The 14,599-nt window shown below is 44.8% G+C and overlaps 2 protein-coding genes across 14 annotated transcripts in view; both read left to right on the top strand.

Annotated features, from left to right (window-relative positions):
• The window catches only part of EFHD1 (EF-hand domain family member D1), a 50,344-nt gene extending 43,814 nt beyond the window's left edge, over positions 1-6,530 (top strand). Inside the window, exon 4 of the mRNA XM_058299892.2 lies at positions 5,181-6,530. Coding sequence (XP_058155875.1) covers positions 5,181-5,315 — 135 coding nt within the window. The 3' untranslated portion in view covers positions 5,316-6,530. The remainder of the gene's footprint in view (positions 1-5,180) is intronic.
• Positions 6,531-14,397: 7,867 nt separating this feature from the next.
• GIGYF2 (GRB10 interacting GYF protein 2) overlaps positions 14,398-14,599 on the top strand; it is a 145,669-nt gene continuing 145,467 nt past the window's right edge. For 4 of the 13 annotated variants that reach the window (XM_058299886.1, XM_058299879.2, XM_058299877.1 and 1 more), the window contains exon 1: positions 14,405-14,483. The gene's annotated coding sequence lies outside the window, so the exon portion shown is untranslated. Of the gene's footprint in view, positions 14,484-14,599 lie in introns of all 13 variants that reach the window. The other 9 variants (XM_071216049.1, XM_071216047.1, XM_058299885.2 and 6 more) reach the window with 7 other exon arrangements.

Genomic DNA, 14,599 nt, shown 5'->3' with positions numbered 1-14,599 from the left:
TTATCTTTATATCATTTATATATGAACATACCTAAACAATTAAGCGTATAGTAAAAGTTGTGAGATTTTTTCCAATTCAAGTTCACAGACCCCCTGAAATCTTTCCACGGACTGCTTGGGGGTCTGTGGACCCCTAGTTAAGAACCCCTGGCCTAAGCAGAGGTCTTGGGTCCAGCAAATGGGAATGGTCAGTGAAGATTTTGAGAGGTCAGGTTCACTGTAGGGGCAGACTTGTAAGCAGCTTATAATAGGACGAGAGGTGAATGGGAACTGGGGAGGAAGAGTCCATGATGCTGACTTCTCTGTCTAGAAGATTGGCAGAGAAGGCTGGATAAAAGTGGGGATGGAGCCGGGATCAGGAAAGAAGGTTTGAGTTGTTTTTTTTGTTTTGTTTTGTTTTGTTTTTTAAATCCTGGAGAAGATATCAGCATGTTTGTTTTTTAGTTTTATTTTTAGTTTTTAGATTTGTCAGCATGTGTTTAGGCCATGGGGAGGTGTCCAGAGAGGGCAAAGCATGAAGAATGAAGAAAGTGGGGTGATTGATGGAACAAGGACTTGGAGGCTGTGGAATCCAGAGGAGAGGTGGACTTAGAATGGAAAAGAAAGGCCCAAAGTGAAGAGATTGCCAGGGCCTCTTTGACTTAGTCAGAAAAGGGGTGTTGGGGGGGTGTCGTTAACAAAAAGGTGAGGGTTGATGATGGCTCAGATTTGTGTTTTACCTAATGCTCATGCAAACACACTGGACGTAGGTGTTACTGCCCCATTTTACAGATAAGGAAATTGAGGCTTAGGGAGTGGTTTGTTGGTAAAGGAACTGGCTCTCTGAAAAATATGTACACATACCTATGTTCTTAAAATGAATTTTGCAGATATAAAAGATATGTAGCACATGATTTACAAATAATAAAATATACACTACTTCTATTATAGATTGCACAGTCAATTGATTTTCAAAGAACACTCTCCTTGATTTTTGTTGGACTCAAATCTATAGCCAACCTATGACTGCAATTGACAAAAGAGTGTAGCCCCAACATGGATGTTGGTTTGACAAAAGTGAAACGACATATGTGAGAACTTCACTCATTCCTCAACGATGTTAGCAACTTTTTTTGGTGAATTTGATAATACTGGAAGAATATTTCCTCAATATTTTGGAGCTACTTGCAATGTAAAGGGTACAGGCACCATACACTTCTAAGTTTAACCTGCATTTTTAGCAATTTCTACATCACTTAGGTCTAGAAGAGCAAAAAAGCAATAAATCAAGTCCTAATTTGTAGCACCTGCTACATTCTATGGTGTATGTATTCCCACCAAGGTGGCTATCAGACTCTCAATGGGGATGTCACTGACCATGGACATAGGAAGACACTCCATCGTATAGGATTCCCACCTACAGAGCCAAGAGCTGGAGATAATCCCAAGAGTGGAGACAAGAGTAAAATGTAGTAAAATAATCAGAAAGTGATGGATTTTGAGTATTTATTACTTTTGTTTTTAACATAATTTAATTGTAAATTTGATTTGCTTTTTAATAATGGCTATATTTACAACCAGCTCACAGAATTCCTGAAGATTCAGCCACCTGCTTGTGCGCAGGTAGTGAACCTACTAGCCCCAGCACAACCTTGGCCATAGAGATGTTAAATGAACTGCCCGGGGACTCGCTGTCCCTGCTCTGCTGAAACACAGGGAAAGGGGGGAAAGATCAGATGGGTGGGAGAGGAGCCCCTTATGGAGGACTGCGTTTCTCTGGTTTTTCTAAATAAGGAAGGACAAGCTGGGCTGCAGAGTGTGGCAGCATCCTGGGGAGGGCTGTGGCTGCTTGGAGGGGACCATGTAGGGAGAGAGGGGAGGGGTGGCAGGCTGAGCCCCATGGAAAGCCCAGCCCATCTGGAAATCCTGATGTCCCAGTGGATCTAGACGCCTTGCTTGTGAGTCTTCTAAAAACAAAAACAAAATGTGTTTTCAGCCTGGAAGCAGGAATGGACAAAAGTTTTGATCCAAGGGTGGGACTTGGGGGCTGGAGTACTGTGTGTTAGGCAGAAGTGGCTGTCCCTGGGAGTCGAAGCATTGTGACAGGTGTTTAGGGTCGGCCAGGGGTCCAGGTTGGGTTGCAAAGTAAACCTGGGTGAGACCAACACACCAGGGAACAGGAGCTTGAGTCCCTGGTGAAGATAAAAAGCAGGAATTATTGGAGGCAAGCTGGTAAGGGGTGCAAGGGCTGGAAAAGTGGCCCATCAGAGGCCAAAGGGTAAAAGGGCTGGAGTGTGGGCGGGGCAGTTAAGCCCAAACTGGGGACATGGACAGGCATCTGTGATGCTAGTGGAGGAGCCCAGGGTGATGACTGCTGGGCCAGATGGCAGTAGAAGCTGTGAGGCCAGGACAGCGGCCTGTGTGCCTCAGAAACACCTGGGAAATTTGGAAAACATTTCCTAGGCCCTACCCCTAGGGATTTTGATTCAGCAAGAGTAAGAACGTAACACATCCTGTTACTATTCCCAGAGGTATCATGTCTTCAGAATCAGACTCCACGTGAGGGCAGGGAGAATTCAGAAGACAGATATTGTGATTTTTTTTAGCAAGGAGTGTAAGCAAATGAAAAGGGGAGTGGATTAAGTAAAGAGCATTGTATGACACTGTAATCTCAGTTACAACACTGCTTGAAGTCAGTGAAAGAACCAGAGGACAGGCTGAAGAGATAGCCCCAACACATGGAAGCTTAGCAGGAGAGAAATGAAAAGAATTTAAGAGATGATGGACAAAGGGAAAAAAATAATGATGAATTATGATACATTAACATAAAATCATTAAAAGCATAATGAAAAGAATGTTCTTCTATGAAAGCTGGGATGAGAAATAGAAAATGTGATGAATTATAAAAACATTTAGAAAGCAGAGAATTCTGTCCTGGCCCCAGAAAAGACCTAGGTGTGAAGGAATTTAGGGATCATTTCTCCCCTATAAAAAATAATTCAATGTATTGAAAAAGAACGTGTCACATTCATCCTCTGAAGCAATTATGATAAAAATAACACTCCAGAAGAAACTTTTACTTCCATCTCATGAATATAGCCGTAAGAATCTTAAAACATTAAGAAATGGAATACAATTATTATAACATTTAAGGAGATTTCTGATAAGGCTGCTAATAAAAAGAGTTTTAAAATATGTTCATATCATAGGTAGATCAAATAAAAAAGTGACTGAAATTAGATATCTCAAAGACATTTGAAGTTTAATACCTATTCATTATAACACATTTTAAAATGAGAAAACAAAATGCTTCTTCAATATGAAAAAAGAATTTCCTTATAAATATCCAGGCATTCCATAAAAGAGGAATATTAAATAATGTAGTATATGTGCAGAAATAAACCAGTTGATGGAAAAGGATAGAAAATATTGAAACCTATCACCTTCATGTGGGAATTTAGTATATTAAAAAGAAATAGTTTTCAAATCAGTGGAAAAATAATGGACTATTCAATAAAAGATGTGGAGATAAGGGCTATCCACTTAGGAAAATGAAGCAAGCTTCCTACTTTATACCCCTTACTTCAAAATGAATTCCAGGTGGCTTAAAGAGCCAAACATGAAAACAAAACCATAAAGGTGTTACAAGAATATAAAGGAAAATAGATTTAGAACCTTGGGATATAGAAGACCTTCTTAACCATGACATAAAATGCAAAAGCCAACAAGGAAATGGTTGATACATTTGATTATATCTAAATTTAAATGATCTGTATGATTCAAGATACCGTAAAAGTTAAAAGAGAGGCGGAAGACTGAGAGAAAGTAATTGAAAATACCTCTCAAGGGACTAATCTTCCAATTATATAAAGAACTGTAAATTCAAACAAAACCTAACCCACAGCTGGATAGGAAAACGGGCAAATGTACAAAGTGGGAATTCACTCAAGAGGAAATAAAACAAGGTGCCAATTTTGTTTGCCCATCAGATTGGCAGAAAGGGAAAAGGTGCATGGTTAGTGTTGGCAAGGCTGCTGGGAAATGAGTACTTTGACTCCCTGGTGGTGGGGGTGTAAATTGGAATGGCCACTTTGGAGAGCAATTTAGCAGCCTTTCTTAAAATAATGTACACACCCAATGTGGTGTTTGGAATTTTTCCAAATTGATAACAGATGGAGAAAATAAGGCTCAGCACTAGAAGAGAAGATTTCAAGATGAGCTTTTCTGATATGGCATTATTGGAGATGAATTAGATTTAAAAAAAAAAAGACGGATACCAGATCCCATTCATAATACCAACAAAAACATGTAAAGCAAATTTAGAATGACTAGAGAAAATGAAAAATCTACTGGGCAATATAAAAGCTCTACTGAATAAAAACGGAAGCATTCTGGGAAAACTGTACGTTGTAAATTTATCCCTTGGCCACAGGCTTAAGTTTGCAGGTTGATGTGATCCCAATCAAAATCCAAGCAGGGGGTTCATTTTGTTTTGTTCCTCCTAGAACTAAACAATATTAATGTAAATGAAAAGGAGCTAGAAGTGGGTAATACATGGTGTTGCGTGTTGAATGGTGTCCTCCGAAAAGATATGTTGAAATCCCAACCCCCAGCGCTGCGCGTGCGATCCTGTTTGGAAATAGGATCTGTGGGGATGCCATTAGTTAAGACGAGGCCAACCTGGATTAGTGTGGTCCTAATCCAGTGTGACTGGGGTCTTTATAAGCAAGAGGACATTTGGACACAGGAGGAAACAAAGATTGAATTCTTCCCGAAGCCAAGGAACACTGGTACCTTGATTTGAACTTCTAGCCTCCTGGACTGCAAGACAGTAAATTTCTGCGGTTTTAAGTCACGCAGTGTGTGGTATTTTGTTAGGGGAGCCCTAGGAGACTAAAACACACATGGGATGTCAAACAGTATCCTGCAAAGAAGTCAACTAGAAAGCCCAGCCCTGCCAGACAGGAGAAAGTGTAGCCCAGCATCACACAAGGAGCTGTCATTAGGATAGTGGAAAGCCAGCTTTTGAAGACCCGGGGGAAGGAATATTGGCTGGGGGGTCCTGTCCTGTCCTGCCCGCACCCCAGGGCTCCCATGGTCATGGGGCTCTCTGACCGCTGAGTTCTGCGGCGTCAGCTTCTCCCAGGTTTCTCTCCCACACTCTTACTCCTTGGTCTGTTTGTGCCGTTCCTCCTCTGCAGGTCCAAGCCTTGTCATCTGCCAGCAAGTTTGAAGCTGAGTTAAAAGCAGAGCAGGATGAGCGGAAGCACAAGGAGCAGGAGAGGAGCCTCCGCCGGGCAGCTTTCCTGGAGCTCAAGGCAGCTTTCAGTACCTAGTCTGGCTGACCTTGACCCATGTCCACAGCTGTGCCTCATCGATGCCCCTGGGAGAAAGGGCCGTGCCTCCTCCCCCTGGCAGCCCCTTGCTCTCACGCCCACCGGCCAAGACAGCCTCTTTAGACAGCCTCACTGGGGTGGTCCTGAGCTGGTCCCAGTGCCTCTGCGCCCCTCTCTTCTGCCTTCGTTCCTCTGTCCTCAACAGCCAGAAAGAACCCCCTTGCCTCTTCCTGGCAACCTCTGCTTTTCCCTTGTCCCTTTACCATTCCGTGTCAAATGGTGGTGTGCTGTCACTGTGTGCAGATACTTCTTTCTCTTGTGGCCCTCCTAGTAGATAGTACAGTCCCTGGAGGGCTATGATTGTAATGTTGTCCATTTTCTTGTGTAATTCTTCTCTGCACCCCTGTCCTTTGTTTCCCATCCAGCTCCCCTGATCTCATTCTTAGCCTGATTTGGCTGCTTGCTCTGGTATCTTCTCTCCTTAGGTGCCGCTGGGGTTTAAGGGAGGCCAGGTGGATCACCACCCATCCCCTCTCCACCAAGGGAGTGGCGTGTTCCTTAGGCGGGAAGAAAATAGAAGAAGATGGGAAGTTCTGTTCTTTCCCATCCGCCTTCCTTGTTTGCCCTTTAACATTTCCCCAGAATCCACTTTCTTCATTCCCCTCTATTTATATTTTCCCATTTCAGCCTCTTTTTCCACTTTAAATACAAGGCTACTTAATTGTAAGAATGAAAGAATAAATAGAAGTAATATTACCAAGTAGAAATCCTGTTCAATTCTGACTGTATGCAAATTACATTACAGGAGACCTCTGACGTTCCCAAATGACAAATCCAAACTCCCCAAATTCATGAACATCCTCATCAGCTAGCCACTTTCCAACATGTGCCCCAAGGTACTGAGATGAAGATGTTCTTGGCTGCACCACAGATTTTTGTGTTGTGAGCTCTTGAGATTGCTCACAAATAAATACAAGGCGTTTGCTGCATTTGGGGGAAAAATGAGGGAAGCAGACATAGCTCAATGGTTGAGCACCTGCTTCCCATGTATGAGGTCCAGGGTTCAATCCCTGGTACCCCCTTGAAAAAAAAAAGATCCCTAATGTAATATTTATTCTCTTTTGTAATTGCTGTCCTTATAATAAAGAAAATATCTGCATTTCTACTTACAGCTATTTCTTGTTAAATAAACTGTGCAAATGAAATTTGTCATCACGTTAATGTGCTTCTAGTCTTCTTTGAACTAAGAGAAAAGTTTTCTAGAGGGACTAAGTCCAGCCCAGAGCTTCTGTTTGATCCAAGAATTCCTGCAGCCCAGTTAGAAATGGAGACTAGGAGGAAGTGGATGTGGCTTAAGCTATCGGGCTTCCCGCCCACCACGGGGGAGGTTCCAGGTTCAGTTCCTGCTGCCTCCTGGAGAAGGCAAGCTGGCACGATGGGCAGGCATGGTGAGCTAACGCAACAAGATGATGCAACAAAGAGACACAAAGAGGAAAGACAGTGAGAGACACAACAAACCATGGAGCTGAGGTGGCTCAAGCCATTGAGCCCCTCCTACATGGGAGGTCCCAGGTTTGGTTCCTGGTGCCTTCTAAAGAGAAGATGAGCAGATACAGAAAGCACACAGCAAATGGACACAGAGAGCAGACAGCAACTTCAGACAACGAGGGGGAGGGGTGGGGAATAAAATAAAAATTTTTTTTTTAATGTTAAAAAACAAAGAAATGGTAACTAGGGGGGGTGAATTTCACCTGATAGCATATGGAATGCTTAATTTCTTTTGCTTCCTTTGAAACACCAATGTGGGTCAATGACCCCTTCCACCCACATATAATTCCAGGATATTTGGGAAGCTGGGGTGAGACCCCTCTTCTAAGAAAACATTCCTACTGCCCCAGCATGGGCTATTTGGTTTCTGCACCAACTCAGGACCTAAGATTCTCAGGCACTGACTTTCTGGCTCAGGTCACCTTCCCACCTCTGGCGCCGTGAGAGGATATTGATGAGAAAAGGAAACAGAGACTATACTGCAATTGCCAATCTGGACAGGTAGACCATGCAAGACCTAAACCATTGATTGCAAGTGATAGAAAACACAACAGGGCTTAGAGGACAAATATTGGGCCATATAACTACAAAGACCAGGGGTAGGACTTCTTTGCCCTTCTTGGAGGTCCTGCAGCGACTTCTCCTCACACCTCCAGTCCCCATGCCCGCTGCTGTGGCTCAGCCGTCACGGGTTCTTTCCAGGGTCTACAGTAGTCTTCTAACTGGTTTCTTCACCCTCATTTTGCCCTAGTTGTCCACCCTGTAACTAATCATCTCCTGTTCACCTCTCCTGACCCATCTCCTGCCCCTCCTTTCCCTCTGTCCTTGGAAGTCTTTGCTCCAGCTGTACACAATGCTAGCAGTTCCTGGAAAGTACTACACCTCCGGGCTTTTGTACACACTGCCTCTTCTGCCTGGCACTCCCTCCCGCCCTTCCACTGGCATCCTACTACTCACTGTCTATGACTAGGCTCAGAGATTATCTTCAGGAACCTTTCTTGAGGCTCCCAGGCTAGGTGAGTTGCCCTTTCTCAGGGTTCCCATTCTCCCCTGAATTTTTGTTGTAGTCCTCATGGCATAATGCAGCATCCTTCTCTTTGCTTCTCTATCCCCTTTTTTGGACTATAAACTCTGCCTTACCACTGCCATCGGCCTAGCACATTGCCTGGCATGGACCAGGCACCCCTTGCATGTTTGCTTTGCAAAGCCTTTCCAGGTTTGGGGGCTGGTAGAAATGGGCAGGACAGGCTCTACGCATCCTGACGCGGAGCCTGGGTGGACTACTCTGAAACAGCACACCAAAGAACGCGGGCAACCAAACTACTCGCTGGCAGAGTGATGCTTCCACTCCCAAGAGGCCATCCTTTGAACAGCAGAGAAAACAGGCCAGCAGCCTCCTCTGCTCCTCCATTTCCTCACCTCTAAAACGGGTGGGATCACCTACCCTGCAGGTTTCATGCTGGCACATATTTAGTGCTCAGGACATAAGGGGCCCTTTCAACCCTGCACTCTACTGCAGCTCTGACCCCTCGGAGGCCTGGGTCTCCAAGGTCAGGTCCAAGGAATCCTAAGCTAGGCTGGCCCAGAAATGCTTAGAGCGCCACCTTTAACAGGTAGCAGCTGCTGTCACACTTGCTCTGTTGAAAGTGACTCTGGCTGCTGCCGTGGCCCCAAGTGCAGATGCCCACTCACCCAGCTTTTCTGTTCAACTAGCCCGGGGAGAGTTTGCCCCACCCTTTGTATCTGGCAGCTGCCGAGCCCTCTGTCTGATCATGTGACCCGACACCTGTGGCCTTGTCCCTGCTCAGATTTCTCCTTGCTGACCCTGTTGTCAACCAGGCCACACTCTGGCCACATCCCCTCCCACCCCAGGCTGACTATTGGGGCATGAGATGGTGGCAATGGGGTAGGGGGCCAACTTAGGACTCTACAACATAGGGAGGCGCCGAGGCTGGGACTTTACCAGGGGTCAGTGTCCCTGCTCCCCTTCTCTCCCAACCCTCTTCTTTTGACACTGTCTTGTATTGGTGGGGGTGTACATTACTGCTATCTCTTTAAAGGGCACCACCACCGCCTCTGCCACCACCACCACTGCCACCTCCACCATCACCACTGCCACCTCTACCATCTCCACCAACCTCACTGCCACCACTACCACCTCCACCCTCTATCGCTACTGCTGTGGCACCAAGTCCTTCGAAAGAGAGGGGAACCTCTGAATGAAAGAAGATAGAATGCGAGAAGAACAGTTGAACATGGATGTGGGAAGCCTTTGGGACAGCAGAAATACGAAGCCCTAAATATGCAAAAGATTCAGGAGAAATTGAAGTAACATTTTGGGACATATCATGGGCATTTAGGTGAAAGGACACATGACTATATTTCCAAGACATTTTTTGCATGTGTAATTCAATTGTATACATCTGATCTTGGAAATGTGAAGAGGATTGAAAATATGAAAGTGCTTTTATAATTAACAATATTTTTGCAGAGCGAATGTTAGCTCAGTGGTTAAGTGCCTGCTTTGCATATTAGAGGGCCTAGGTAATCCCTGGTACCCCATTAAAAATTTTTTTTCAGCCATAAAAATGGATATGTTTTATGTGATCTATGTATCTTAAAAAAAAGACAATAAATATTTTTAAAATGGTTATGTTTTCATAATTATCTGATCAGCATCTCCTTGCTGTTTGTCGTGCTCTGGTATGATATTTGAGGTGTTCTCTTAATTGTGTTTTATATATTTCTTTATTTATTTCTGGTGTGTCGCCTCACTGCATGGATTTGGGATGCTTTTTTTTCCTTTTTACCAGGAAGTCCTGGGATTGAACCGTGGTGGTAAATGGGAGCTCAATTGCTTGAGCCACAGCCGCTTCCCTTAATTGTGTTTTATTTTTGCTTTGACTTGCAGTCCTAGATGAATCCTTCTACTAGGGGTCCCAATTTGAGTGGCTGCTCCCCTTTCTCCCACTTATGAAAGCCTGCATCATCTCTTTCTCATCACCCACTCTTTCCTAACCCTCTGCTCTCTCTGTCCCGTGAACACTTCTAGTTACCAAATCAATGGCTGTGTTCCTGGTCCCGTTTTCCTCGACTCTTCTGCAGATTTGGCGCTGCTGATAGACCTCTTCCTTCTGCTCTGACACTGGCTTCAGGTTCTACTCTGATCCTGTCACTTCTTTCTGTTGGTCAGCAATACCTTTTCCTTCTAAGAGCCTACCTTAGCTTCATGCTTTTCTTCTCTACAGTGGATGGTTATGATTCCCCATATTTTTAATATCTCCTCTCTATGGATGATTCTTAGATTTGTAGCTCTAATCCCCTCTCATCTCTGTCAGTTCAAATTGCCGCTTTAACTTTTTAGGGAAGTTCCAGTCACTGTTGCTGTGTAACAAACTATCTCAAAACTTAGATTTAGGGAAGTCAATATGGCTCAGTGCTTGAGTGCCAGCTTCCCACATATGAGGTCCAGGTTCAACCCCCGGCCCTGGTACCTCAGGAAAACGAAACAAAACCAAAAAAACTTAGGTTTAAAACAACTATTTTATTCTGCTCATGGATCTGGTAGATTTGGAATTCAGCTGGTGCTCAGAGAAGATGCTTATCTCTGCCTCATGGTGTCTTGGGATTTCTGTGGTTGGAGGTGACTCAACAGCTCAGAGCTGGAATCATCTGGTGGCCTTTTTCAATCAAATGCCTGGCTCTTGACATTGGCTGTAGGCTGGGTCTTCCGTCGGGACTATTAATGGGAGCAGCTTCACGTGCCTCTTCTTGTGATCTGGGCTTCCCCACAGAACATCAGCCTCTGAGTATTTGGACTGATATGTGGCGGCTCTTGTTTCAAAAGAGTGTTTCAGTGGACGAAGTGGAAACTGTATCACCTTTTATGATCTAGCACTGAAAGTCATTGTACTGTCACTTCCACCACATTCTATTGGCTATGAAGGCCCAAGGGAAGGGAAATTAGATTCCATCCTAGGAAAGGGAATGGCTAAGTTCCAGGAGAGTACCTCAGATGGAAAATACTGTTGCAGCCATTTTTAGAAAAATACAGTCATAATTGAGCCATCTGTGTTCATTACAAATTAAGCATGGTTTGTATTAAATTCCTTACTTTGCTCCTGAAATGATCTATAATTCTTAATGTTTCTATCAATGATAAAATAAAGCTGAAACTTTGTTACTATTCCTGATGACGATATGCATGTCTGCTGTTGTAATTCTGAAACCATTATTTAATTAAATATTGGAAAGAGTGACAAATAGGAAGAGGAAAGCATCTTTCCTTAAGTAATCAACAATTTATTTGGTTCTACAGGTATCTATGTTTGTAAGGCACAGTGCCAGCTGTGGAGGCTGCAAAGTTGAATAAAGCAGTATGTGTAATGGTTAAAAGCATAAGATTTTGCTAGTTTCTTTTTTCTAAGATTTATTTAATTAATTTCTCCTTCCACCTCATTGTTTGTACTCACTGTCTGCTCTCTGTGTCTGTCTTTTCTTTAGGAGGCACTGGGAACCGAACTTGAAACCTTTCATGTGAGAGATGCTCAATTGATTGCGCCACCTCTGCTTCCTGCTTTGATGAGTCTCTCAGTGTGTTTTTTATCTCCTTGTTGTGTAATCTTGTTGCATCAGCCTGCTGCGCCAGCCTCTTGCGCCAGCTTGGTGTCTTGCTTGTCTTCTCTAGGAGGCACCAGGAACTGAACCTGGGACCTCCCATGTGGTAGGCAGGTGCCTAAATGCTTGAGTCACATCTGCTTCCCTTTGCTAGTTTCTTCATCATCATCACTCCTTAGATTTAGATCCCAATTTCCAGAAGCATATAGTTTAGAGGTAAAAATATTGCCATGGTGCTCTGGAAAACTATTTGGCAGTTTCTTATAAAATTGAACAAATATCCCATGTTCACCAATCCCATTCCTAGCTGTTTATCCAAGTGAAATGAAATCTGGTATGGGAATGTTTATAGTGGCTTTATTCGCAATCTGAAATAACCTAAACACCTCTCGGTTGGGGTATGGATAAACAAATGGTGCTTCATCCATAAAATGAAATGCTACTCAGCAATTAAAAAGATGAAAGTACTGAAGCATACAACAAAATGGGTGAATCTCAAATGCTTTATACCATATAAAAGAAGCCCGTCTTAAAAGGCTACACAATATTTGGTTCTTTTTTTTTTTTTTAAAGATTTTATTATTTTTATTTATTTCTCTCCCCTTCCTCCCCCCCCGCCCCAGTTGTCTGTTCTCTGTGTCCATTTTGCTGCGTGTTCTTATTTTTGTCTGCTTCTGTTGTCAGTGGCACGGGAATCTGTGTTTCTTTTTGTTGCTTCATCTTGTTGTGTGGGCTCTCTGTGTGGGTGGCACCATTCCTGGGCAGGCTGCACTTTCTTTCATGCTGGGTCCTTACAGGGCGCACTCCTTGCGTGTGGGGCTCCCCTACGTGGGGGACACCCCTGCGTGGCAGGGCACTCCTTGCGTGCATCAGCACTGCACATGGGCCAGCTCCACATGGGTCAAGAAGGCCCAGGGTTTGAACCGCAGACCTCCCATGTGGTAGACAGTCACCCTATCCACTGGGCCAAGTCTGCTTCCCTGGTTCTTCTTATATCACATTATGAGGCAAAACTACTGGGGCAGAAAACAGATTAGTTGTTGCTAGGGGTTAGAAGTGGGGTGAAAGGTTGACAGCAAAAGGTCATGGGGGAACCTTTTGGGGGTGATGGGACTGTTTTGTGTCTTGATTTTGGTCGTAGTTACACACCTGCATTCACTTGTAAAAACCTGCAGAACTGTACACTGTAGGCTGAATTTTTATGGGTATAAATTATATATATATATGGTACAGGGGGCATAGTATCCCAGAGGTGGCATGGCAAGCTGGTTAGGGCTATGGGCTTTGCAATCAGTCAGCCTGGGCTTGGGAGTCCAACACATGAAGCACTTCTCTCAGGTGCCTAGTGTGCTTCCTTATTGCTCCATAGAGCTGTCTTACAAAAGAGTGTTGTAAAGTGCTTAGTGAGGCAGTTGCTACATAACAAGTATTACTATTACTTTTTTTTCCTAATCACATTTGGAAGGGTAAGTCGTTTGGTCTCACAGAGCAGATTAAAGAAAGCTTCACAGAGACAAGGACATAAGATTTAGGCTTTTAAAGATGAGCAGAGTTATGCAGGCTGTTGAGAAATGAGGTAAGTATTGGGAATGGCATTGTACCAAAAGGGAAAAACTATGTGCAAAGGTTAAAACAATGCCATGTGGAAGGATCCTTAAACATGCGCATATCTGGAGCATTCAGTTCAGGGATAAAAGAAAGACAAGGGGGAAATTTTGGATGCTAGCAGGTCTAGGGTTCAGCAGAATGGGATTGTGATGGACCTACTAGAGAGTGTGCATTTCTAACAAGCTTCAGGTGATGCTGATGCCACTGGGTCACTGACTACACTTTGAGTAGCATGGGCATTAAGGACCAAGGGAAGAGCATGTTTCATGAAGTGGGGAGTGTACAATTATGCTGAAGACAGTGGTGGATGATTGCATGACAGACGTGGAAACTGAGAATGTTCATATTAACAACTCTTTTGTGAAGTCTGAAAGGTAACAGAGGTAGGGGGTAGCTGGAGGGGGAAATGGAGTTTTTCACGTGAAATTCTAAAATGGGAGATGAGTATTTTTTCAAGCTGATGGGGCGTACTTGGAGGTATCAGAGAATGGGGCGACCCAAGAAGGGAGGGGATGGGAGGATTTGCCAGATTTAGCAAATATAAACACAGGACGCCCAGTTACATTTGAATTTCAAACAAAGCAAAGCAAAACAAAACAAACAAGTAATTTTAGAAAATACTGCCCAAATATTTCCGGGAGTCCTGTATTTTATCTGGCAATCCTATCAGAGGAGATTTTGAGGCAAAAGAGCCTTAGCCCCGGATGGCCTAGGAAGTTAGGAGCGCGGAAGTCCTTTCCAGCTCTCATTTTCCAAGACACTGACATTAGAGTTCTCTGTTCCACTAAACTGTTACAAGCAGAGAAATAATTCAGTTTCAGCTTTTGTCACTTTCCTATTCGCTTTAGGATGGCGAACCCGGCGGGAATAAATCCCATGAAGTCAACTACCAGCAACCTTTGGGCTGGACGAAAAAGCTCTGGGAAAGTTTTAGTTTGGAAAATCAGCTCGTAACCGACGCAGTGCTTTTTGAACTGCGAACAAGCTCCGGATTGGGTACATAGGCTAGCGAGTCCCAGGATGCATCTCCAAGGTCCTCTCCGGGCACAAAACATAACTCACCTCAAGGGCAGCCAGGAAGCTCGAGCCATGGCCCCCATCAAGGTGCTCAGCACCGCGCCTGCGCCCTGTCACGGCCCCGCCCTCCACCAGCTCGACATCCGGGTCTCGGGCAGGGGCGTGTCCGGAGGAGAGGGGCGGGAGTCAGAGAAGAGGAAGGATGTCGTGGGAGACTGGGCAAGTGGGGAGGGAAGCGAGGCGGCGGGGGGCGGAGCAGAGGGCGTGGCGGAGCGAGCGCTGGGTCACGTGACGTGCGTGGCGACGTGTCGGCCATCTTGTGTTGTTGAGGCTGAGGATTGACTTGGGTTCTGAGAGTCTCCCTGTCCCGGACCGCAGGTAACCAGCCACTGCCTCTCGCTCGGCTGCCCGGCTCTGCCCCGCTCCCGTTCTCCGGCGCCGGCTCCCAGGCTGTCTGTGCCTCCCGGCCGCGCTCGTACCCCCGCCGCTCCGGC

Source organism: Dasypus novemcinctus, chromosome 7 (assembly GCF_030445035.2).
Source record: "Dasypus novemcinctus isolate mDasNov1 chromosome 7, mDasNov1.1.hap2, whole genome shotgun sequence".
Classification (NCBI taxonomy): domain Eukaryota; kingdom Metazoa; phylum Chordata; class Mammalia; order Cingulata; family Dasypodidae; genus Dasypus; species Dasypus novemcinctus.
This window is presented reverse-complemented; position numbering and strand designations above follow the sequence as displayed.